Source organism: Capricornis sumatraensis, chromosome 10, assembly GCF_032405125.1.
Source record: "Capricornis sumatraensis isolate serow.1 chromosome 10, serow.2, whole genome shotgun sequence".
NCBI classification, from domain to species: Eukaryota; Metazoa; Chordata; class Mammalia; order Artiodactyla; family Bovidae; genus Capricornis; species Capricornis sumatraensis.
The window spans coordinates 104,019,153-104,043,982 of record NC_091078.1 but is presented as its reverse complement, the minus strand read 5'-3'; the positions used below and the strand labels follow the sequence as shown (position 1 = coordinate 104,043,982).

The 24,830-nt window shown below is 60.8% G+C and overlaps 1 protein-coding gene across 1 annotated transcript in view; it reads right to left on the bottom strand.

Moving 5' to 3' along the window:
• IQSEC1 (IQ motif and Sec7 domain ArfGEF 1) overlaps positions 1-20,332 on the bottom strand; it is a 278,166-nt gene extending 257,834 nt beyond the window's left edge. The window contains exon 1 of the mRNA XM_068981811.1: positions 20,067-20,332. Within this exon, the coding sequence (XP_068837912.1) occupies positions 20,067-20,332 (266 nt within the window). The remainder of the gene's footprint in view (positions 1-20,066) is intronic.
• Between the last annotated feature and the right edge of the window lie 4,498 nt (positions 20,333-24,830).

Genomic DNA, 24,830 nt, shown 5'->3' with positions numbered 1-24,830 from the left:
TGGGAGCGGAAGACAGAGGTCCTGATAAGGACTGCAAACGATTCCTGAATCAGGTGGCTGAGGAAGAACTCCTGGACCTCACAGAATTAGAGGCCAGGCAGCAGGTTCGACAGCGTCACGTGGTGGGAGTTCCCTGGGGGTCCGGAGGTTAAGACGCCATGCTTCCACTTCGAGGGCTGCGGGTTCAATCCCTGGTCGGGGAACTAAGGTCCCACAGGCCTTGTGGCCAGAAAACCAAAACATAAACACGGCGAATATATAAACATAAAAACATTATAAAGGAAGTGGAAGAAATCGAAGTCGCTCGGTCCCCTTGGACCCTTTGCGACCCCATGGACTGTCGCCTACCAGCCTCCTCCATCCACGGGATTTTCCAGGCACGAGTACTGGAGTGGGTTGCCATTTCCCTCTCCAGGATATATAAACAAAGAAATAGATAAAAAATATAAAAGTATTCGTTAAATATTGTAACGAATTCAATAAAGGCTTGACAAATGGTACACATCAGGAAAAAACCTGTTTTTTTTTTTTTAAAAAAACAAACACCAAGAAACCTTCCCTTGGGCCCTTGGGCCTGAGACCTCAAAGTCTCCCAAATGGGGGGACTTCCGGCCTCAGACAGTGTACAGCTTAACAAGCCCAGAGGCAGCAGCACAGATGAAGCCCCGCGCTCACTGAAGACAAGATGCTACGTTAAGGGCTTCAAGAACGTCAGCCCACGGAAGCCCCAAGCGGCCCTAAGGGGTAGGCTCCATCATTATCCCCATTACAGAGACGTGGACACCGAGGCACAGAAGGTCGAAGCACTCGCCAAAGGGGACGGAACCCGACGCGGGAGTGGGAGAGATGTCGGACCTCACAGAGACTGCAGGGGCGCCCGAGAAAGGGCATGGCAGCCCCGGGGCCCCTGGCTCCTCCCCGGAAGTGACCCCTCAGCCCCGGAAATCGGCTGCTGCTGCTGCAGCCCACTCAGCCTGCAGGGTGGCTACAGGCGGCCAGTGCCACGAGGAGGGGGTGGGAAGAGCTCACTTGCAGCAGGGTCAAATGCAGCGCCAGCAATACTTGACGGTAAAAGGCGTTTCAGTGCAGCTCGAGAGAAAACGAGATTCAACTCCGTTATCATGAAAATTACATCCACTGAATATTAGATAAGGAAAAGTCAGCGTTCGATTTCTGAAATGCAAGATGTAAGTGCACGCCGGGCGATAAATGTAATGATACTCTTAAGCAACTCTATTCTGGAAGCATCGAGAGCCTCATGTTTAGGGAGACTGCTGCCTGGGGGTTGCTACGGCGTATCTGTGCGCTGGGTCTGTACAGCCCAGCGCCTGCTCACTAGGGGGGTTGGTAGATGTCCAGCAAAGGCTACTGCAGGCTGAGCTTGGAGGGCCCATTAAATGGGGGCACCCTCCAGCAGTGCCCTGCCCCCTGGGGCACTGGGCCATGCTGGGGAGCCAGAGCATGGACCAGGAACAAAACCCGAGGGGGTGCGTGGTGAGGCACGTCAGGTGGCCGGGGCAGCAGAGAGAAGCCAAGCACACAGCGGCGACAGGCACCCACTGCGAAGGCGTCGGAAGAGCAGAGGGGCTGCGGGGGCCCAGGAGGCCCACCCCCCACGGCAGCAGCCCCGCCTCTCCCTGCTCCTGCCCGGGCTCTGCTGTGGGTTCACAGGCGAGTTCCATTACCCCTCTGGGCCCAGTGTTCTCCATGAAACGAGCATGCTAACCAAGAGGTCCTTTGGTGAACGGATGGATACATACAGCGTGGTCCATCCAGAGCACAGAATATTACTCAGCACTAAACAGAAATGAGCTGTCAAGCCATGAAAAGCCACGGAGGCAACGAGCGGGGGAAGCCAGCGTGAGGAGGCCACAGCGCACCGTGTGACCGCGGCTCGGTGACGTTCTAGAAAAGGCAAACCTGTCAGAGGCGGCCAGGGGCTGCGGGAGGCGCGGGACGGACGGGGGGCCCGCGGATGCAAGGGCAGCAAGGCTGGTCTGCACGACACGGCGCCAGCGCGTCCGAGGCTTCACACACGTGTCCAGACCCCGAGAACGCACACCACCAAGAGCGAGCGCTCAGCAAACTGGGCTTTTACTACTAACGGCGTAGCAGCTCCGAGGCACAGCCAATAGCGGGGCTGAAGCATCTCCCAGTCAGCCACCCCGGAATGGCACCCCGCCCTGCAGCCCGATCACAGAATCGGGCACCGCTGCCCACTGCCAGAGACCTGCAGGGTCTTCCCGGATTCCAAACCTCGCCTCCAGCCCACGTGTGAGCCTTGGGCTTCTGCTCCCAACAGCCTCCAAACCTGGGCATCTGGCCATCTCCCCCCGCCCCTGGTCCCCACCGAGCTCTCTGCCTCCCCTCCGCTACCCTCAGCCACACAGGCACTGGCCCAAGACACTGCCACTGGAACAGGGCGGGGCACAGAGCAGGCGCTCAGCGAAGAAACACACAGCCCCCGCGTGCGCTGGACAGACGCCATCACTGCGTTCCACACTCGGGACTCGGGCAGCGCCGTGGTGCCCCCGGGCTTGGGTGAGGATGGCCGCTGCGTTTAAGCCGTAACTGTTGAGCATACACTAACTTGATGTCCGGAGACCCGTTACTCTGTCGCCGTTCAAAACTCCGCGCTTTGGAAACACCTCCTCCAGAACTTAGTGTCCCTCCCAGCCCCATCACGCTCCCCTACCTGCTGCCACCTCCGATCAATACCAGCAGGGGGCCGGCGGGACACCACCCCCCAGCTGGGGCTGCCCAAGGGATCATCCGAGGGGCCCAGATGTGGCGGCACTCGGTGGGAGGACTCCTTGCATATACAGTTATTAATGACTTTATTTATACACCAATATTTAGTACTGCTTGCAATTAAGCAGATCTGCTTTCAAAATATGACTAATTAGAGAAGAGTCATGTTGGCATGGAGAAGGCACGGCGTCCCAGCAGCCAGAGGCGAGACCAGGTGCTGGATCTCAGACCCAGTGGGCTTTGGGGCACCCCCAAGCCTTGGAGGACCCCGGCAGGGGCAGAGAGAGGGGAGGAGGGGAGAGGAGGGCAGGAACGTTGCAGTCCTCAAGCCAGGAGCCCTCGTTCGTATGGTGCGTGTTAACCATGTTCTCTGGCCTGACACTGGCTGCTACCTGGAAGTCAGCAGAGAAGTTTGGAGCTGCCTGGTCCCAGGCTGACATTCTGGGGCGGGGCGCAGTCCTGGAGAGAGCGTGTGCGTGATCCGTATGGGGTGGTGGGTAAAATCTGCTGTTAGTCACCGGCGGGCACCTGTCCCCGTGATACCCTCACTGACTTACATCTAGTAAGAGGCAAGATCTGCTCTCTGTGCGGAGTGACTGCCTGAGGTCAGAACACAGTTCTGGTGGCAGAGGAGGCTGAAGGCCCTGGTTCCCGGGGGCATCGGTAACAGGACTCTCCCAAGCGCTGGCATCCCAGGCAGTCTGAGAACCAGTGTCCCTGGCAGGCGTCTACCTGACCCACAAGGGTCCCTGTCCTGTGCCAGGCGCTGAGCTGGGGCCGAGGACGCGGAGACAGAGATGGCCCAGAGGCCAACCCTGACCTTGAGCCTGAGGTCCTCCAGGTGGGTGACGTGGGCATGGAAACAGACAGCTACATGGCCCACGGTGGCACGGAGCGCCTGGTGGATGCCGGAAGTCTCGGGAGTGGCCCGTCCCAGCCCCCGGGGCGGACTGCTGAGCGTGGCGGGCACCCCCAGACCCCACGCCCCTCGCCTCTCAGCCCTGCTGCTTTCAGCACCAGCTCAGCCACCGGAGGCCGTCCCTCCAAAGAGCTGGAGAGCTGGGAGGGCTGGAGGGCGGACAAACACCATGAGGGGCGACGATGCCCGCCCGGGCGCGCAGACACGGCCCCGCCTTCTGGGGAACACGCCCTCGCTGCTGGGGTGAGCGGGGCCTGGGTGTCTGCCCAGCCCTGGCACCTGGAGCGTGGACGCACCAGAGATGTCCCGCCCTGGGGCAGGACCACCAGCCTCTGTGGTCGCTAGAGTCAGGGTCGGGGAGTGAGGTCTGGGGGCCTCTAGGTGAGGACCCCATCTGGCAAGGCACCTCTCCAGAGAAGGCTGGCCATGCCCCCCACCCCACTGGCCACAGCAGTGGCTGGTGGCAGAGGGACGTGCCCCCGGGAGCCCTGTGTGTTGTGCACACCGAGGGAAGACGCAGAGGGACGGAGCCCCAGAGAGGCAGAGGAGGGCGGCTGTGACGCCGGGGGTGGACCAGGAGGGATGCAGGGCGGGAGAAGAGGTGAAGAGGCGGAGCTTGGCGGCAGCGGTGATCAATGCACCGGGTGTGTTTACGAACACGCCTGCTCAGGCCTGCGTGGAGGCCGGGTTAGGAGAGGGAGGCTGTGTGCGTCCTGGGTCCCCGGGGGCACGCCTGCACCCTCAGCGGCGTCGCTGCCTCCGTGAAGCTCCGAACCCACACAGCAGCCCTGAGTCCGGGCTGTGAGAGGCCTGGGAAGCGAGCTAATAAGCAGAGCGTCGGACAGCCATCCGTCACCGTCAGCCTGAGGGCCTGGCCGGGCGGCTGTGGCCTCCGGGAGGGGGTGCCTTCTGCGGGGGGGTGGGTCTGCGCTCCTCGACGGTGCGGATGGGGTCCGGCTGCCCAGATCCAGCAGGGAAGGGAGATAGTGCCCAGCCACCCATCGTGGGTCACTCGGGAATACTTCCCAAGGGCCTCCTGTGTGCTGGCCCCAGGGGCTTCAAGTCGGAGCCGACGGGGGAAACAGGCAGGGGACCCGCACACGCCCAGGACAGGCTGTGCGCAGGGCCGTGCTGGGGAGAGCAAGGTGCAGGATGGGCTGGTGGGTGCTGGCGTCTGGGGGCCCTGGAAAGGCAGGGAGGGGCCGGCCACACGCCGCTGGGGCTCAGAGCTGCCTGTCAAGGGGGGCATTGGGCTGCCCGGCCATCCCCCCTGCACTAGAGAACCAGCGCCTCCCCTGTCAATGCTGTGCGGCTGAGCTCCTGGGTCTGAGAGTCCACATCAGCACACGACCCAGCACCGCCAACACCGGGGGGAAGCAGGGCCTCAGAGGGACGCGTGCACCCCGCATCCACAGCTGCATTTTCAGAGCAGCCAAGAGGAGAAAGCAACCCCAGGGCCCCAAGAGATGGTCGGACGGACAGGGTGGGGTCCTCGCCAACAACAGGAGGCTGTGCAGCCTTAGAGGGCGTTCTGAGCGCGGGTGGACCCAGAGGACGCCATGCTCCGTGAGACGAGACACTGGACACGATCTGTGCAACTCCACTGACAGGCGCTCGGGAGAGCAGTCAGGCTCACAGAGACAGAGCGCGGGTGGTGGGAGACCGGGGCGGGCGCGGGGAGTTGTTTACTGGGGACAGAGCTTCAGTTTGGGAAGAACAGGGTCTGGAGGTGATGGTGGGAATGGTTGCACGATGTGAATGTACTTACTGCCACTGAAAAGCTCACTTAAAAACGGTTAAAATGTAGGTTGTATGTTATGTACGTTTACCGTGATTTTTTTTCTTTTAAGATAAACAACCTCCTTCAGGGGGACAGGGCTTTCCTGATAGCTCAGCCGGTAAAGAATCCTCCTGCAGTGCAAGAGACCCCAGTTTGATTCCTGGGCCAGGAAGATCTGCCGGAGAAGGGAAAGGCCACCCACTCCAGTATTCTTGGGCTTCCCTTGTGACTCAGCTGGTAAAGAATCCACCAGCAACGTGAGAGACCTGGGTTCGATCCCTGGGTGGGGAAGATCCCTTGGAGAAGGGAAAAGCCACCCACTCCAGTATTCTGGCCTGGAGAATTCCATGGACTGTATAGTCCATGGGGTGGCAAAGCGTCGGACACGACTGAGCGACTTTCACTTTCGTTTCGGTGTGGGGGGGAGCGGGGGAGAAAACTGCTTTTGTACATAGCAGGTACTCAAGTAATAATACCTGTTTCCTGCCAGCCTCCCCTCGCCCTAAGGACAGAGAAACAACTGCCCGCTGCAGAGACCCAGGCCTGGGCTCACAAGCCAGCGGCACCAGCGAGCGCTCAAAGCCCACTCGGGGGGTGGATGAGGAGGCCCTTCAGGCCGGCCCTGCTCTGCATTCGGCCCTCGTCCCTGAGCTGCCGGTCAGCATGCAAGAGGCCAGCACGACGCAGGCTTTGGAAAGGATCCTTGAGATCAGAAGATTTGCTGGAGTGGATATAAATAGCCCAAAGCTCCCAGCCCAGCTGCTGAGCCAGCGATGCGGGCCAGGCGGTCAGGGGGACTCCCTAAGCCTGGGTCCAAACTCGCCTTCGTGGAGCGGCCGCCCCGCAACCTCCTCTGCCCTTCGGGCCCTGTGCCCCACCCCGACCCCGCTGCCTGTCCCGGTTCCTCTCTCCAAACGCAAACTGCTTCCAAACCAAGGCAGAATCATCCGCGGGCCCCTGGTTTGCTGTGGAGGGACTCAAGGAGCCAAGGGGCAGGGGGCACGCGTGGGCAGGAACACCTGGGGTGCTGGGGGGGGTACAGAGCTGTAAAGACCACCCTGTTGTCTGTGACCCCAGGCCAGGGCCAGTCCTGCTGTCACCCGATGCCTATAACGAATCTCATTCGTCTCAACATCGAACTGCAGATACGGCACCGCCAACTCTAGTGAAAGGCATTTTCTGACGGCACACAGCAGCCCTTCTCCTCCCCGCGCCGCCTCCCATCAGGCCTGCATCCACCGAGGGGGCTGACCCCCGCGTCCCCTGCGTGCCCCTGGCCCCAGCCTCTCTGCTCCAGCATCCCCCACACTGTGCAGGCTGGCGCTTACGAGGCTTGGCAAACACTAGTTATATGAAAGAATAGACGATGAGCCTCTGGCGAACGCAGCACACGGGGGAGAGAAGAGACGGTCTGTCTCCCGTCTGTCCCTCTGTCTGTCCCTCTGTCTGCCTTGTCTGCCGGCAGCCCAGGCGGTACCCTGTCACGAGACACACACCATCCCCGAGGGTCCAGGGGCCCTTGCCCGACCCCCACCTCTGTCTCACGCTGTAAGAAGTAACCAGCCCTCGTGGCACATGTCAGAGTCTGGAGGTGAGCGGTCCAGGCTGTACGGGGCAGCCCCCCAAGTGTCGGGGGCCTGGCGCCTTCCAGCTCACTGGCCCTGCCTCCCGACAGTGCGAACACTGTCCTCACGATCCACAGTGGCCGCCTGTGCTCCAGCCATCACCTCCTCATTCCAGCCAATAGGAAGAAGAAGAAACGGGGAAAGGACCCACCCCTTCCTTTAAAGACACTTCCTGGAAACTGCACACTTCTGCTTACCTCTTACTGGCCAGAGCAGTTACACGGCCATATCTAACTACTTGGGAGGCTGGGAAAGATGTTCTTTATTCTCCCTGGCATCGTGGCCATATTAAAACACAAAACACACCAAAAATGAGGTTTTAATAAAGAGAAAGCAGATACCGGGAGGCAGCCATTTAGGTCACATGTCCTCCCCACCCAGACCAGGGATCACCCCCTTTCCACCTCCAAGACCCCTTTCACCATCTTCCCCACAACCTGCCAAATAATAAGGCTTGAGAACTCCTGTGGAAGGAGCTCCCCGCCTCTCCCGTGCTGTGCTGACCGGCTCTGTCCTACGAGAAGGCTTCTATCTCCCCTTATGCCCACTTTTCCAGGTGAGGAGGAAACTTGCCAGCCTGCTAGGATGAGGCCAGGACCCAAACCCAGGCCCGTGTGCTCCCAGCTCAGCAATTTGTTTTAATCAAACTGCACTTGGCAAGCTGGGGTATGAGCGGGCCCCCGGCCCCCGGCCCCCGACCTCCTCACGGGATGGAGCAGCCTGAGACGCACCTGCCCTGGAGACGGCCCTGGAGATGTCCCAACTGTGAGGAGTGCCCCCGTGCAGCGTCGGTCTGACTGCACCAAGGCCGGCCTTTCACGGACAGAGAGCCAAGCTCCGCCTGCACTGTGGCTGGGCAGGGCTGAGCCTGCAGGCCCCGGGCAGTCCAGACCCCGCCTGGGGTCCCGCTCATTAAACCAGGCGCTCAGGCGCCCCAACTGGGTGCACAGAGAGGTCCCCACGAGCTTGCGAGCTGGAGAGGGCACAGTCTGCTTCAATCAAATGAAAGCAGAGGAGAGCTATTCAGGGAGAAAACTGGTGAGCTCTGGCTGAAGCTGTCACCTTGAGGGATGTCAAACATCAAGCTTTCCTAGAGGGACATCCAGAGCCCCGAGGGCCGTGCAAGAGAGATACGCGCCCACCTGGGGCTGGCTGTGCCCGCCCCTGACACCTGCCCCCACGCCCTGCATGGGGCAGAGGGGGCACCTGCTTCTCCAGAGGCAACGAGGCACCTCCCTGCACCCCTAACCTGCCGCCCCGCACATGTCTGCACACAGCAAGGCTCTGGAACTTGCTGGATGGAACCTGGAGCGCGGGTTCAGTGGAGAGGGAAAGAGCCCCTCCAGACTCAGAGCAGTCCAGGCAGAGGAGACAGGCCGAGGTGGGGACAGAACACAGGCAACTCTCCCCCTTCCATCCGCCCCGGTCTCCGGCAGCTCAGGGCATGGGGCAGCTGGCATCTGGTGAATGACAATCTGGGGAGATGGCCGTGAATCAGCTCCTCCCAGCTGCCTTCTCCCTCACGGACCAGAGTCGGCAGGCTTCTTCGTAAGGAGGTCGCGCCCCACGGATGCCGGTCCTGCTTGGCACCGTCCTGCAGATCCACCCTCACCCTCTCTTCCTGGCCCGGGGACGGGAGAGAAGGGGCTCCCTGAGCCCTCCCCACAGGAAGAGGCCTTCGCAGGCCTTGTCTGGACCGCTGCCAGCAGAACCACCCTCCCATCGCAGCCACTGCCTGGCCCCCGGGCAGAGCCCCAGGGCACAGCCGGTGTGGCTCTCAGGACCACAGACACGGAGTAGAACAGAACACGGGTGTGGGCTCATCTGGCCCTGCCACTTCCTAGCTGTGCAACCCCGGGAAAGACACACCACCACTCTGAGCCTCAGTTTCCTCATCTGTAAGGGGGGGCACACAGATTTAAAAAGGGGTCAGGGAACACACAGCAGGCCCTCAGCCCACCTCCCAGCAGAGACCGCATGCCAGGAAAGCCACCGACTCCAGAAGACAAGCAGGGAAAGCCCAGCTGCAGGTGAAGATGCCAGGCGCTAGGCTTTGCTGAGCCCTCCCTGCCCGAAGAGAGTGGGCACACGTCCACACGATAACTGCCTCTGCGTGTACTTACTAATCGTGTGGGCACAGCCGCAGCAACGTCACGCGTGTCACAAAAGGTTGCCCCCAAAAGACGCTGAGGACGAAAGTCCAGGCTCAGTGGGAACAGAAGCCCCCTGTGCCTCCAAGGATGCTACTGACTGCCCCTGGGGCGCACACACTCCTTTCCGGAGCCCCTGGACTTGCTTGCGTGTCAGCTGTGGACTTGTTTTAAATGCTCTTTTGTTTTTTCCTGACCCCCTGGACTGTAGCCCTCCAGGCTCCTCTGTCCATGGTATTATCCCAACAAGAACACTGGAGAGGGTTGCCATTTGCTTCTCCAGAGGATCTTCCCCAGGCAGGGATCAAACCCATATCTCCTTCATCGGCAGGAGTGGCTCTACCACTGAGCCACCCGGGAAGGCCCTCGTTTAAAACGTCTCATCTGAAACATAAGTGGTTTGCTGGGCGGGCATCTGGAGGGAGCCAGGATCCGGCGCGGCCAGCTCGATGGAGGGGAGAGGCAGGGCTCCCAGCCGGGGACCGCCACAGCAGGCCAGATGGGGCACCCCAGGGGGCCCAGGGCTGCGGCACACGCAGAAGACAAGACCCACTCTCACGTGGATCAGAACCACGAGGAGTTCCAAGATGGAAGCCGGTCCCAACGGGACACAAGGGGTCTCCAGGGGCAGGAACGAAGCGCGTCCAGGCAGCGGGACCCGCGTGAGCCAAGGCACGGAGCGTGAAAACTGCACGCGTCGGGGTGAGCAGCAGAGGGCAGTGCTGGCGGCCACCCCACCTGGGGCAGGTTTGGGAGCGAGAGGGAGCCTGCAGGGAAATGATGTCTGGGCAAGATGTCTCGGGACGGGGGAGGAACGGAGAGAGAGGAGGGCTGTGCTCCTCGGGCTCCCTGAGAGGCAGGCAGGGGCTCCGCACACCCCCAGTGCGGGATCCCCGCCCCTGCAGGCCAGCGGCCCCCTCCCCAGCAGGAGTGAGGCTGCTCAGGGTGCCTGCGAGGCTGGGGGAGCAGGGGTGTGCTCTTAATTACCGCAGTTATCACAAACGCGTCAGCCGTGATCAGTTCCTCCAGACCACCCCCCCCCACCACCGCCCTCCTCCCTGGATGTTTTGGTGGCTCCGCCATATGGCGGAGTTAAAAATACAGCTCAGAGTGAGGGGGTGCAGACGGGAGTGGGCAGGTTCCCGGCGTGGCGGGCGGGCATCTGGTCAGGCCGGCCTGGGACACACTCTGAGCCCAGGTACCCCAGCTCCTGCTGGGCTACGGCTGGACAACACCCGTCAGGCACCTGGCACCACGGAGAGCGACCCACCAGGGGCCGGACAGGCGCCAGAGCCCACGCAGAGAGTGGCCCTTTTGGCCTGGGGGGACGTGACAGCATGGGGCCTGAGCACCCCGAGTGCAGGGGGAAAGAGGGCTGCAACTCCTTGCTCTTCCTCCCAGGGGGGGGCGTGTGCAGTCCCCTCCCGCCTGAAACTGGCCTTGGGATCTGCTTGACCAATAGCAGGTGGCAGAAGTGACCTCGTGGGATCCCCAAGGTCGAGCCACAGGAAGCCTCAGAACGCGGCATTCCCAGCCTCCCTCCAAGCCTCAGAACCCCGGCTCTGGGGTCTCCAGACCCCCAAGCTGGAGAGGCCAGGTGTGGACACTCTGGTCCACAGAGCCAGCAATCTGGGTGTCTCCACTGGTTCCCAGATCCCGGAGGAAGGTGTTCTGGATGCTTCAGACTAGAATGTCCACTATTTGAACACCACTAAGTAACCACCCTTATGGCAGAAAGTGAAGAACTAAAGAGCCTCTTGATGAAAGAAGAGAGTAAAAAAGTTGGCTTAAAGCTCAACATTCAGAAAACGAAGATCATGGCATCCGGTCCCATCACTTCATGGGAAATAGATGGGGAAACAGTGGACACAGTGGCAGACTTTATTTTGGGGGGCTCCAAAAGCACTGTGGATGGTGATTGCAGCCATGAAATTAAAAGACGCTTACTCCTTGGAAGGAAAGTCATGACCAACCTAGACAGCATATTCGGAGAAGGCACTGGCACCCCACTCCAGTACTCTTGCCTGGAAATCCCATGGATGGAGAAGCCCGGTAGGCTGCAGTCCATGGGGTCCCGAAGAGTCAGACACGACTGAGCGACTTCACTTCCACTTTTCACTTTCATGCATTGGAGAAGGAAATGGCAGCCCACTCCAGTGCTCTTGCCTGGAGAATCCCAGGGACGGGGGGAGCCGGGTGGGCTGCCGTCTATGGGGCTGCACAGAGTCGGACACGACTGAAGCGACTTAGCAGCAGCAGCAGAGTAATTCCCAGCGACCGCGCAGGTAGCATAAGACCCAGCCGTACCAGACCCGCCCTGCAGCATCTCAGCTCGAGGGACGGGCTCGCCTTAAGCCTCTGGATCTTAGAGCGATCTATTACTCAGCCACAGATACCTGGACGCTCGTTCGTTCACCGACTCACTCATGCATTCACTCAACATGTATTCACTAACATCCACCCCCAGGCAGCCACCCCGGGGAGGCCGATGTCCCTGCCTGGGCTGCTTCTACGGAGCGGTGAGTGAGGGGTGCTGGAGGCAGGGTCCAGGGGGTCAGCCAGCCCCACTCTCTCACGAGTCCAGAGACACCGCAGACAACACAGGCCAACACCTGGGCTCCTTGTTGTTCAGTCACTAAGACGTGTTGCGCTCTTTGCAACCCCATGGAATGCAGCACGCCAGGCTTCCCTGTCCCTCACCACCTCCCAGAGCTTGCTCAAACTCATGTCCATGGAGTCAGTGATGCCATCCAACCATCTTATCCTCTCCTTCTGCCTTCAATCTTTCCCAGCATCAGGGTCTTTTCCAATGAGTCAGTTCTTTGCATTGGTGGCCAAAGTATTGGAGCTTCAGCTTCAGCATCAGTCATTCCAGTGAATATTCAGGGTTGATTTCCTTCAGAGTGGACTGGTTGGATCTCCTTGCAGTCTGAGGGACTCTCAAGCATCTTCTCCAACACCACAGTTCAAAAGCATCAATTCTTCAGTGCTCAGCCTTCTTTATGGTCCAACTCTCTTGTTCTTACATGACCACCGGAAAAACCACAGCCTTGACTGGACGGACCTTCATCTTTCTGGTTAAGCAATGAGCTCTCCCTTCCGTCTGGACAGGCAGTTGGGGGGTTAGACAGGATGGGGCTTGTTCCTTTTATCCAGAACCCATGTGCCCCGCTCGCCTCCAGGACCCCCAAGTCCTACGGCGTCTCCTGCAGGCCCTGCTCTCTGGTTCCCCCTCCCGGAGCCACGTGTCCTGTCCAGCGCCCTCCCCCAGGCAGCCCCCTTGGGACGCCCCGCGTCTGCTCCCAGAGCCCCTCAGGACCACAGCTGCTGGTCCTGCCCACCCACCGCCTGCAGCTTCCCCCCTCTTCTCCCTCGCTGTCCCCTGGGTCCCTCTGCTGCAGACACGCCGGTCTCCTCATGGCACCTGGACCATGCCAGGTACACTGTCCACTCAGGCAACCAAAAGGGGGACCCAGTGACCACTGTCCCCGCCAGAGACAGCAGTGCCAGGGCCCGAGAGAGGGCCCTCACCCTCCAAGGGGAGCAGGAGGGGCAGGGCCTCACCCCAGGCTGACCTCCCGGGCCAGCCGCCCATCCACAGTGCTCCTCGGGCCGTCAGGCAGCCCCGAGGCCTGTCCCGGGTCTCACGCCCTCACCTGTAAGGGCCCTGGTGCCACGGCCATCCAGGAGGACGCTGGGGTTTCACGGGGCACCTCGTGCCAGCCCCCGCCCTGCTGGACACCAGACAGGCATGACTGACTGCGAGAGCCAGGTCTGTCGCCAGGACACGGGCTGCGGGAGCCCCATCTTCTGCCCGCAGCAGGCCCGGTGCCTCAGGGTCCGTGTGGTCTGACACTCTCCGTGCAGAGCAAACAGGCCCTTCCAGCCAGCAAGATGGGGGGCAGAGCCGGGGCGGGGCAAAAAGGACCGCGTGCCCAGTGTGTTGCGAGGGTCAGCACACTGGAGAGGCCTCAGCGGCAGGCCGGCCCGTCCTCACCATGTGCTTGGGGAAGCGCACCAGCCCCGCTGGAGCCTGACAGCTTCAGAGTCCCTCCCCTGCACACGGCACCTCCTGCTTCCACCACCCCATCAAGTGGGGGCCACCACCCCCATCATTTTGCAGGCAAAGGACTCGGGCTCCTGGTGTTGAAGCAACTTCCCCAAGGAGACCAGAGTGCGGCAGAGGCCAAACCCGACGCTCAAAGGGAAAAGACAGGGCTGTCCCAGGATGGACGGTGGTGCTGGAGACAGTCCTGGCTCCTGGAGCCAAAGCCTGGGTGCGCCGACCGCGCACAACCAGAATCAGCCCCAAACACCGACACCGCGCGTGAGCAGGTCTGGCGCGACAGTGCCCGGGTTCTACAGGCAGACAGGCCCCCACGCGAATTCTGCCTCTGCCCTGGTGACCGCCGGCAACCTCTCTGAGCCTCAGCATTCACATCTGCAAAATGGGGTGATGGTAGCCCACACGTGTCATGGCGCTGGAGCACCGGGAAAGCCTTCGTTATTACCAGGGCTCGATCGTTGTCGAAGCGCTCCAGAGTTTGGGCGCCCAGAGCCCAGGGTCACTGCCTGTTCCTCCGTGAACCTCGCTTCCTCCAAGGAAAGCTGAGCGTCTCGCAACGAGGCTCAAAGCACAGCTTTGTTGAGGGTGAGCGGCCCTGTTCCCCACCCCTACCCCCCAAAGCTGACGTTGGTTCTCAGCAAGCGCCCTGGGCTGCTGTGCCCGCCCGGGCCTCGCCTGGCCCACTGTCCCCACTCCCAGGCCCGGCACGACCACAGGCAGCACGTCCAATCCCAGACAGGCTGTGCGCCCACTTCCCGTCTCGGCGCCCTCGTGCGCTGTCTGCTGCCGAGAGACCATCCTCTCTCTTGCTCTTCAAGCCTGGCCTCAAACGCCACCTCCTCCAGGAAGCCTTCGGAGGCTTACGCGCAAGGCTGGCCATCTGCCTCTTGCTGGAGGCTGCCTGCACACCACTCAGCCCTTCTCTCAGCCCGGCCCAGGGTCTGTGTCCCTGACAACGTGGAGGCCGTGGAGGAGCCGCTGATTGAGACCAAGGACCAGGCAGGGCTGAGTCACCAGGAGCAGTCAGGGGGGACAAGAAGATAGTGGGTCTGCAGGACGCAGCCCAGCTCCTGCCTCAAACTGGTTCCACACCCCCTCCCGGATGGACAGGCATGTTGTGAACAAATTACAAAGCCTTCACTGGAGAATCGGGGCGGGGTGGGGGGTGAGCGGTGTTCTGCCTGGTTCAGTCCTTTCGACGTTTCCATAGGTTTGGAAATTTCAAATAAAGCAACCCTCAAGAGCTGTCTGGGTACCCCAAGCCTCCCCTGAGCCAGCGTCCCTGGTGTCCTGCAGCACCAGGCACCCCGCAATCCCGCAACCTAGTCTCTGGAGCAGGGCCGCCTCCCCAGCCCACTGGCCTGGGGGCACCTGGGGCAAAGCCTGCCTTACTCCATCCGTCCTCCCCCTGGGGGGTGCCTGAGGCTGACGGGTGCCTGCAGACCTGAGCAGAGCTGAGCAGCTGAGGCGTCATCATGGGGCCACCCAGAGAATCCCTATGAGGCTGGGGAACGTGGATTGCAGAAGGTGTTTGATAACCTCAAGGCTGCGGCTCTTCACTCAGTAAAGGATAAGCACTCAGCATCCCTAATAACTGGTGTGGCATCACCCGTCAACACGGCACTCCTGGAAGAGCAGGATTCGGACCCTGAAGGCCCACGGTCCTGGGGATCCCTAGCAAGGGCGTCACTCTGGGAAGCTTGCTCTGAAGTCAGGGTATTTTCTGTTGCAGCCTGACCTGTGTCTGCATGGTGGTGGGGCGGGGGGTGGCGGAAGATTCGAGGCCCCCTGATTTCCAGCTGCCTTGCGACCTCCTCTGCGGCTTCTGCTCCATTTCAGTGAGGTCAGCTCACACCCCCTCCCAGAGCCTGCCCGACGCCCAGCCGGTCACTTTGTTCCCGCTGCTCTGTGGCCAATTACACAGATGACACCCTGACTCGCTCAGAATGGTGCCCTCCCCAAGTCGGGCAAAGCTTGGCTCTTTCTTACAAAGGCAGAAAGCAGGGAACAAAAAAACCCCCAAGATCAGCTGTCAAAACAATGTCATCGACGAAGCAGCTGACAAGCAGCCACACAGCTGACCGAAACTGCCCCTGACCCCAAACTCCTGAGTGCAAACCTCACAGGCACAGCCCTGAGACCTCCGCAGGCTTGGAGGCCTGAACCAGATTTCTCTCAGGATCTATCCTCCAGGCTGTAACAGAATCACTGGCTTAGCGTGTCGGCCGGCCGGCAGACAGCGTCAGAGAAGCTCCTTGTTTCTGCGGACTCGACCATCTGCCTGAGAAAGAACGGCTCGCCCCGCTCCCCAGGATGTGACCACGTGTTCTGCAGCCGGACTGAGGCCCTGCAGGCACAGAGCAGCCCGTTCCCGGCTGGGGGACATCCTCCTCGGCACCAGCTACTCGGCTGGGAGAACAAGAGTATCATTGACGGAGAACGGGAGCCCGGTATCTCTCTTGGCCGCCCCCTCCGCCCTTGGAGATCAGAGAAGCCTGCTCAGCCTCTCCCGGCCTGTGCGAGTCCCCAGAGGTGGAATCAGAGGCGGCCGGGACCTCCGACCCTGCGGCCCGGGTCTGGGGTTCCCCGGCCACTCTGAAGATAAATGTGCTCTCGGAGGCTCCCAGCCCGGACCCGCCCGTAAGGCGCTCGAGTCCCCTCCTCCAGCCCACCCCTCATTACCGGTCACCCTCGAGCCTCACCCCTCCCCTCTCCCCTGAAACTGACGCGCCTTCGTCACGGTTAAGATCAGCACAGACCGGAGGAGCACCCGTTTGGAAAGTCCGCAGAGACTGAACGCCACTGGAAACCTCCCCCGGAGTGAGTCACCAGCTCGCAGCTCCAGAGAAACGTCCTCTCCGGTGAGTTGACAGCCCCCGAGGGCTGGAGGGGACAAGGGCGCCGAGGCAGGCGGCTCCACCAGGCCTTCCAGCCTCGTCAGGCCGAGGCTGACTTCTGCTGGAAACTCAGGAGCAGAAGCCGGGAGGCAGCGTCCCATGCCACCCTGGGCCCCTCCGCACGGCAGCCTCGGGTGACGCTGGAGACCCGGCCTGGGTGTCAAGGGCCCAGGAGGCGGGACAAGCGCCATGCACGCTGGGCCTCCTCCAGCGCCGCAGGCTTGGAGTCACACAGGACCGACGGGAGGATGTCTGATCACTGGGGAGCGTGAAGGGCAGGTGCAGGCAGGGGGGTGAGAGCAGGGTCACCCACTCCTGGCTTGACACTGGACAGGCAGGAGGGCCACAGCCGGTCTCGGGACCTCTCTGAGCATCAGTCTCCACATCCGTGAAACGGGAGAGGCCACCGTCCCCGCCTCGTGGGAGCGCTGGGCCCACGAAAGGAGCCGGTAAACGTGAAGACCCGGAGCAGGGCGGGCGCATGGGGCACCCTCGTGGCCGCCGCAGGGACACACACACCTGCTTCCCCCGCGTCTGGGTCTGCATGCTCGTCGGCACAGCTGTACCCACGAAAGCCCATGCTGACTTTCTAATGGAGAGCACACAGATCCTAATCAAGCCCCCTGTGTTCAGCAGGATCTACCGAGCATCTATTATGAGCCCGAATTCCTGGAGGGTTGGGAGGGGCCGGTTCTAGAAACATTAGGATGGAGCTGACTGAACACTGGATGTGAATTTTGATGTCACCAAAAAAAAGCAGTGAGACACTCAATGGAACCAAAGGCGTCCCATTCCTTCCCTGCTATTACCCTGTTTTCCCCAAAGCTGAGAGACTCATGATGACAACCTTCAGCCGAGATGGGACGGGGACTTCCTGAGAAGGGGTTAAAGATCTCTGGGTGGAAAGGTTTCCCCCATGCCCAGGAACTCCCCCGAGGACTGCCTGGGGGAGGCGGTCCAGAGATGACTGGCGTCCAGTGTGAGCCTGTCCCAGGGCCTCTGTCTTCACGTTCCCCAGCAGGACGCTGCGCCTGCCAGGCAGGTGGGGGCACCCTGTCCAGTGGCCAAGGGGCCAGGGTTGCTGACTCAAGCCAGGCCCAGCCGAGCCTGCCTGCTTTCTAGACCCTCAACCTCAGGGGCCCCGGTCTGCAGGTGGGGGGCAGGTCCTGGGAAAGTGGAGCGGGTCCCCCTGCAGGAAGCAGTCTCAACGGTTTGGACTCGCACTGCCCATCGGCTCGGGCCAGCCAGGTACAGACCTCCTGGTCTCTACCCCAGGGAGCCGACCCCCCCACCCCACCTCACCTTCGGGACCGTCTCCTCCAGGGTGCTGTGCCCCACTCCACATGCCCCAGAGGTCTCACCCTCCGACCTGTGCTCACCTGGGCCCCCAAAATGAGACCCTGCCTGACAAGGAAAGAGTGTGCCGTGCATTAAGCACCCACTGTGTACATTTCCTGCACATCCTTTGTCTTCTCTTTATACTCAGAAAGAGCCTGGTGGCAGCCTGTTTCTGTGAATTAAACACCCCGAAGCTAAGAGAAGGCCTGCCCCGCAGCCCCTGGGGCCCGGCCGCCTGCCTGCGCCGTGCACCCCCGGCTGCCTTCTCCGCTCTCTGTTTTGGGTTTCCAGCACACCACCAATGGCTCCGCATCCAGTAGGCACTGAATAAAAGCCAGTTGCTCTCCCCCTTACTTCTTAGGCATAAATCACCTCTCTCCACGGATGGGCAGGGGCCCCTCAAATCTGGTCTGGAAAAGCAGCCCACAGCTCACTCCCCCAACACTGCAGGGGCCGGAACCCACCCTCCAGAAGGGAGAAGGCATATATGTGCCACCAGCCCAGGGCATGGGCCCCGTGGAGGGAGGGGGGCTCCAGCGCCCTCTCTCCTCAAAGGCTAGGGAAAGACACAGACGGGGAAGCGGGCCCCCAGTCCTGTCAATACGCTCGAGCCTCCCAGCCCGACTCCTTACTTCTCATGCGTGGCCCCAAAGCCACAGCACCCTCACCCCCAGGAGCTTGTGAGACCCTCAGGCCCTCCGGCTGCCCCGCTCCCAGACCCGCTGGTCAGCATCTGCTTCTTAGCGCCATCCCCGGGCCCCTGTGTGTGCCTTCCAGCCTGAGACGCTCCCCTCCACCCGGAACTCCGTGTTGCCACCGTCTCTCTTGAAAAAGATGCGACCACAGGCTCTGAAGCCACGCTGGGGACGCGTGACCCAAGCCCCGGCTCAGCACCCCGGCTCCCTCCCTCCGAGCCTGCCGCCCGCACCAGCACTGGGGGTGGGGGTCCCCAAGCAGGCTCGCAGCATCCTCCGGCCACACCTGGTCACCGGAAGTGACCCTGAAGGGGAAGAAGGAGCCCTCGGACGCTGCTGCGAGGCACCTGCCCACAGTACGTGGCCCCGGGGCCCTGCCTGCCGAGCCGCTGACGGCTTCCTCTGGGCCCGGCTCTTCCACGAGTCCCTGCCTGGGGGGTCAGGACTCAGGAGAGACCGAGCGACAGAGGGGTCTCGAAGATGCCGGAGAGCCAGGGGCAGAATACAGAGGCGGCGTGGGGCCTCTTCCCTCTCCAGTGATCCCGGCTGAGAGCGGTTCCATCCCGCCTCTGCCCTCCCAGCACACAAACAGAAAGAAGTTTGCCACTGGCCTGGCACCGCAGAGCCACCGGGCTCACCCGGGGCCCTGACCCACCCAGGCGCCCCTCCTCCTCCAGGGCCCACTAGAGCCAGGAACACGGCCCAGGACCACGCAGGAGGCCGGCCGCAGGGAGGCTTCTCTGTCCCATGACCACAGCCTGCACAGCCCGGCCAAGGGCAGAGGCACACGGGGTCTCGGGTGACCGGAGGACCAGACAGCCACACCTGGACGCCTGGGAATCAGTAGCCCCTCCCCCGAGGGATTGTGGAGTCGGGGTAACTCTTCCCGCATCATTTCTGCCCACCCCTAACCTCCCAGAAAATCTTCCATGAAGCTGCGTACCACTGGCATTCCACCCCCTACCCCAAAACCCACGCAGACAGTTTCTCCCCCGCCCCAGTCCGTGGTGTGTGGGCCAGGCGGTCCCAAAGACACGGGGACCGAGGGGTTAGACAGGGCGCAAAGCACGCAGGAACCCCACCCCCCAGGAAACCCGAGCCCCAGCGACCCGCGAGCCCCGCGCTCCCCGCCTCGCCCAGATGGGCACCAGGACTTGTGCGGAGCGGGGCCGGGCACACGACTCCGGACCCACGGGAGGCAAACGCGCGGCAGGGACACCGGGGCCCGCGCGGCCATGCAGTCCTGCCCCATCCCATCTCCGGCTTAATCCTCGCTCCGAAATAGCCCCCGGGTAATCTCAGGGCCGAGAGGGCGGGTATTAACCCGGAGCCGCGAAGGAAGAGACGGCGGCGTCCCGAGGGAGGAGGGCTCCGCGCGTCCTGGGCTGGAGGCAGCAGAGAGTCCCTCTCCGAGGGAAGCTACCCGCGAGGGACCCAGGCCCGTTCGAGGGCGGGATCTGCGCCTGCTGCGCCCCCGCGCTCCGGGTCTGGGGTCTCCGGGTCAGGGGTTCCGGACTCGCCACCCAAAGCCCCGGGAGCGCCCGGACAGCCCTCTGTGGCGAGACCATCCCGCATCCGAGCTCCCGGGTCGCTGGAACCCGAGTCCCGAGCCGGCCGTCCGCGGAGAGCCGGGCGCGCGGGAGCGCCGGACAGCGCCCCGGAGCCCCTTTCCCTGGGAGCTCAGTCCCGCAGAGACCTCGTCCCGGGGTGGGCTGCGACCCCGCCGGGGGTACCCCGAGGTGCCCCCCGGCCGGGCACCCTCCACGCCGAGCCCTGAGGGGCGCGGGGGGCCCCCAAGAAGTTCGCGCGTCCCCGACACGCCCGCCGCCCCCGGTCCCCACTTACTTGTCGCGGTGGCCGCCGAGCTCCGGGGTGGCGCCGAGCGGCGGCGGGCCGGGGCCGGGGTCGGGGCGGCGGGCGCACGCGGCCAGGTGTCGCCGGTGCCGCTCCAGCAGGCCGGCGTTCTCGCGGCTCAGCCTCGCCACTTGGCGCTCCAGCTCCTCGATGCGCCGCCGCCGGCGCGCCAGCAGCTCCTGCTGCGCCGCGACGATCCGGGTCAGCTCCTGCAGGTACTCGGCCGCCTGGCCGGGGGGCTCGGCGGCGCTCGCCATGGTCCCCGCCTCGGGCGCGCGGGCGGCGGGGCGGCGGCGGCGCGGCCGTGGCTGCGCGGCGGGGACGGCGGCTCTGCGCGGCGCGGCGCGGCGCGGGGCTCGGCCCGGGGGGCGCGGCGCGGCCCCGCCTCGGCGCCCGGCCCCCGCCTCCGCCCGCGCCCGCCCCGGGCGCCTTCGCGCCGCCGGCGGCCCCGCGGCCGCGCCGGAGCGGACAGGGCGCGGAGCTGCGGCCGCCGCGGGCGGGCGAGGAGTTTGCAAAGTGCTGGCTGCGGCGCGGGCGGAGCGGGAGCCGGAGCCCGGCGGCCGGCGCGGGAGGAGCGGGCGGGAGGAGGCGGCGGCGGCGGAGGGAGGGCGCCGCCTGCCGGCCCCGCGCCCCGTGCCCGCGCCCGCCGCCGCTGGGGTGCGACTCGCGCCTCCTCGCCGCCGCCTCGGTCGCTCTGAGATGCTAATCTCACCGACGAATTCGGCAAAACAGACGTTCCTACATATTAGCCGACGAATGGGCTGTGAATGGCAAAATAAGGAACCCAGAAGCACTCTGGCATTTTTTTCCCAAGTGTGATGAAAACGCAGGGCTCGCTCTGTTGCCCACGCAGGACAAGTTTCCTAGGCTGTCCGTTGTCCTAGACGGTTGAGGTGGCTGGCGGCCCCGAGGCCTGCACGATGCGGCTGTGGACCAAGTCCCAAGGCCCGGGCAGGGACCTTCCTTCACACCCCGGGTATGGGGTGACGGGCCTGCGGTCCCAAGGCCCGCCTCCAAGGTGGCCTTTCAGCAGTTCCTTCAGTCTCCGAGCCTCAGGTTGCCCAGCGATAGTATTTTCTATTTCTTGACTTTTAATAACCTTTTATCCTTTTCATACTCTAAATTTCCTTAGGACTAACCTTGTTCTGTTCCCGCCTTCTTGGAGAGCTTTCCACCGTTTGTTTTCTGGCAAATGTTATAAATTTGCCTCTGGGTAAAGCTTTAGCTACATCTCATGAGTTTCTAAAAACCTTGTAATAGTGTACATTTTGATGGTATACTGTCTCTTTGTTAAGGCTGGCGTCACACTGGCTTCGATAAAACTTGGTATCCCGCATCCACGATTGTTGATACCCCTTTACCTCAAAGAGATAATGGGCCCCACCTAGAGAGACCCCTGACCCTCCAGGGCCCTAAGGCCTCCTTGGGTGGCCCCTGGGCATGGCCTGTGAAAGAGAGAATGGCAGGGGAGCTGTTTCGAGGTCCTCAAACTCACCGAGTGCTTTTCCTAGGCTACTTGTGATGTTGTAGAAATTAATAGTTTTTATAAATCCTGTAATTATATTCTCTAGGGAAAATGACATCCTGCTTGTGTGTGTAAAATGTGTTTATCACTTCAGTTTATATTTTGAAAAGATACCGACATCTTTGCAAGCTGGTTCTAATATTTCCTCCCTTTATAAAGATACCAGGAGCTTTCCCAAAAGGGATACGACCTTGACATCTAGTGAATTATTTGGGAGACCTGACCCTCAGGCCACACATATGGGGGTCTCTGCCAGTTTGGGAATGAAGGAAACTCAGGTGTAAATCCTGGGGCACTTGAGTGAGGAGTGGGGGTGGGAAAAGCTGATGGGGGTGAGGAGCCGCTCCCCCCATCCCCCCACCCAGCCGCCATGTGCCTGTCCCCACCCCCACCCCAGCAGCCTCTTGCAGCGGTTCTGGGTTGAGGTTGACCTCATGGTTCTATCTCATGCTGCCTCCCCCTGGGACCCCCAGATGCAGTGGGCTAACTGACCTCCCTCTGGTTAAAGGACTAGAGTCTGGACTCAGCCACCCAGACGCCCCTCACAGTCTCCCCACACAAGCTGATGATGTCAGAGCATCGATGGGCAGGGTGGCAGATGGTGGAGAGAGAGATATAACCCAGGGTGCTTTAACACACCTGCAAAATGAAGCGGCGAACACACACTCAGGTCATCCCGTTTCGACACTGCCTCTTGTCTGGATCCCCGCAGGGGACAACAGAGGGGACCTGTGTGTGGACGCCGCGGCAGCCGACAGGACCCCGCCCCAGGATGGGGCTCTCACCCGCCACCCGCCAGACACGCCGGCATCTGAGAGCTCGGCAGTATCCCTCTTCAGACACTGCCCTGTGCCCACAGGCTCGACTGCATCCAAAGCTACGCCCCTGCTTCCCTGAGGCCGTGACTGGTCCACGCAGGGGCACGAGAGACCAGCGCCTTTGTCCAAACTCAGCCAGCTCTGCAGGGTGGTCCCAGCTCCAGAGCCGCTGACGGGACCTGCGGAGGCCTCTGCTGGGACGGGCCCGTCGGCCAGCCCTCCTGCTGCCCGGGCCTGGTGCTGGTTCTGAGAGCTCAGCCAGCAAGCCTCCTGCACCAGCCTCATCTCCCCACCCCTCCCGACCCTGTGTCAGCCTAGTGAACGTGCCCTTGCTTTGTGTGGGGAGATTCTAAACCTGAAAAACCAGTGGTAGCCTTTTCCAGTGTTATCATCACCGGAATACAAGGCCAAGGGGCAGAAAAAAAAACATACTACTATGAGCTGCAAAGAAGAGAGAGGTGACAAAAGTTTGGAGGTGAGAGGGGAAGGAGGGGCATGTTATAATCACCTATTAGCTTTTACTATTATTATCCACATTCAGCTTCTCAGTGAGACCATCTATCATTTAAATATCACCCTTTGTTGTAGAATCGTCATTTTTCTCCTTAAAAACCCTCCTGAGAGCTTTCTGACTCACCGTTACAATTTGGCCTGGTGCCTCCTTGGCCTGCTATGTGGCTATCGTCGGCGATTTCTTGGCATTTCCCTCCTGGATTGGGTCCACGCTTTCTTGGATTTTATGAATTCTCTTTCTTGGATTCATTTTGTATCTTGCTGTGAACATCCTCTAGCAATTCTCCCAGAGACGGCCTGTGGGAAGGTCTCAGAGTCCTTGGGTGTCTGAAGTGATATATTTTGCCCTCGCACTCAATTGACAGTCTTTCTGGGTATAGAATTCTAGGTTAAAATCAGGTTCCTCAGAACTGGGAAGGGTTTCTACCATTTTCCTTATCACCTAGTGCTGCTGATGCTAATCTGGTTCCCCTCCCTGTGAGGAAGAAATTCTCCTGGAGCGGGGTTACTGCCCCCAATCACAACTTTTGGAAATCTGGTAGGGGGCTTTTTTGATCATCACGATGACGGGGTTCACTCTGGTATTCAGTGCAGTAAAGTCTCGTCTAACGAAAGCCACTCCATTCAAATCGCCAAAAAGAGCAAAGTCGCAGAGGCACGCTGCATGAAGCTCAAGATTCACTGTGAAGCAAGAGCGATCAAGGCCAAGTGGTCCCGGGGCAAAGCTGGACAGAAAGGCCAACAGAAGAGAAGAGAGCACGAAGAGAGACCCCCACACATGTGGCCAACTGATTTTAACAAAGATACCAAGACAGCCTAATAAGGGGAAGGATCGTCTTTCAACAAATACTGCTGGCACAATTGGATATCCATGCGCAAAAAAAGGAAAGCCCACACTTGACGGCATCTACAAAAATTAACGGGGAATAGAGCATGACCCTAAATGTGAGACTGAAGTATATACACCTTCTAGGGGAAAAGCCACAGGAGAAAGTCTTAATGGCCTTGAGTTTGGCAAAGATTTCTTAAGTATAACACCAAAAGCATGAACTCTAAAAGAAGAAAAAAAAAATCCACACATTGGACTTGATCATGATGAAAAAAAAAAAAGAAACAATTTGGTCTTCAAAAGACGCTGTTGAGGTCTTTTGCCCATCTTTTGATCGGACTGTTTGTTTTTCTGATATTGAGTTGCCTATATACAATGGAATATTCAGTTCAGTTCAGTTCAGTCACTCAGTCGTGTCCGACTCCTTGTGACCCCATGAATCGCAGCACGCCAGGCCTCCCTGTCCATCACCAACTCCTGGAGAGTTCACAATGGAATATTACTGAGCCATAAAAAGAACGAATATGAGGTGGCTTGTTCTAGTGAGGGGGATGAACCTAGAGCCTGTTATACAGAGTGAAGTAAGTCAGAAAGAGAAAAACAGAGACTATTAATGCATATATATGGTATATAGAAAAACGGTGTTGATGAGCCTATTTACAGGGCAGGAGTGGAGACAGAAGTGTGGAGAACGACTCATGGACTCTGGGGGAGGGACGGGGCGGGACGAGCTGGGAAAGCGGCATCAGCACATATGCACCAGCGTGTGTGGGGCGGAGAGCTGGTGGGAAGGTGCTCCCCGGCAGGGAGCCCAGACGGGTGCTCTGTGATGACCCGGAGGGGTGGAATGGGGGAGTGGGGAGGCTCACGAGGGAAGGGGAATGTGTGTAGTTGTGGCTGATTCGAGTTGTTGTGTGGCAGAAACCAACACAACATGGTAAAAAAAAAAATTTTTTTTTAAAGACACTTAAGGGGACGTTGTGAAAAGAAGAGAGGTGAAAAGGAAAGATATACCCATCTGAATGCAGAGTTCCAAAGAATAATAGCAAGAAGAGATAAGAAAGCCTTCT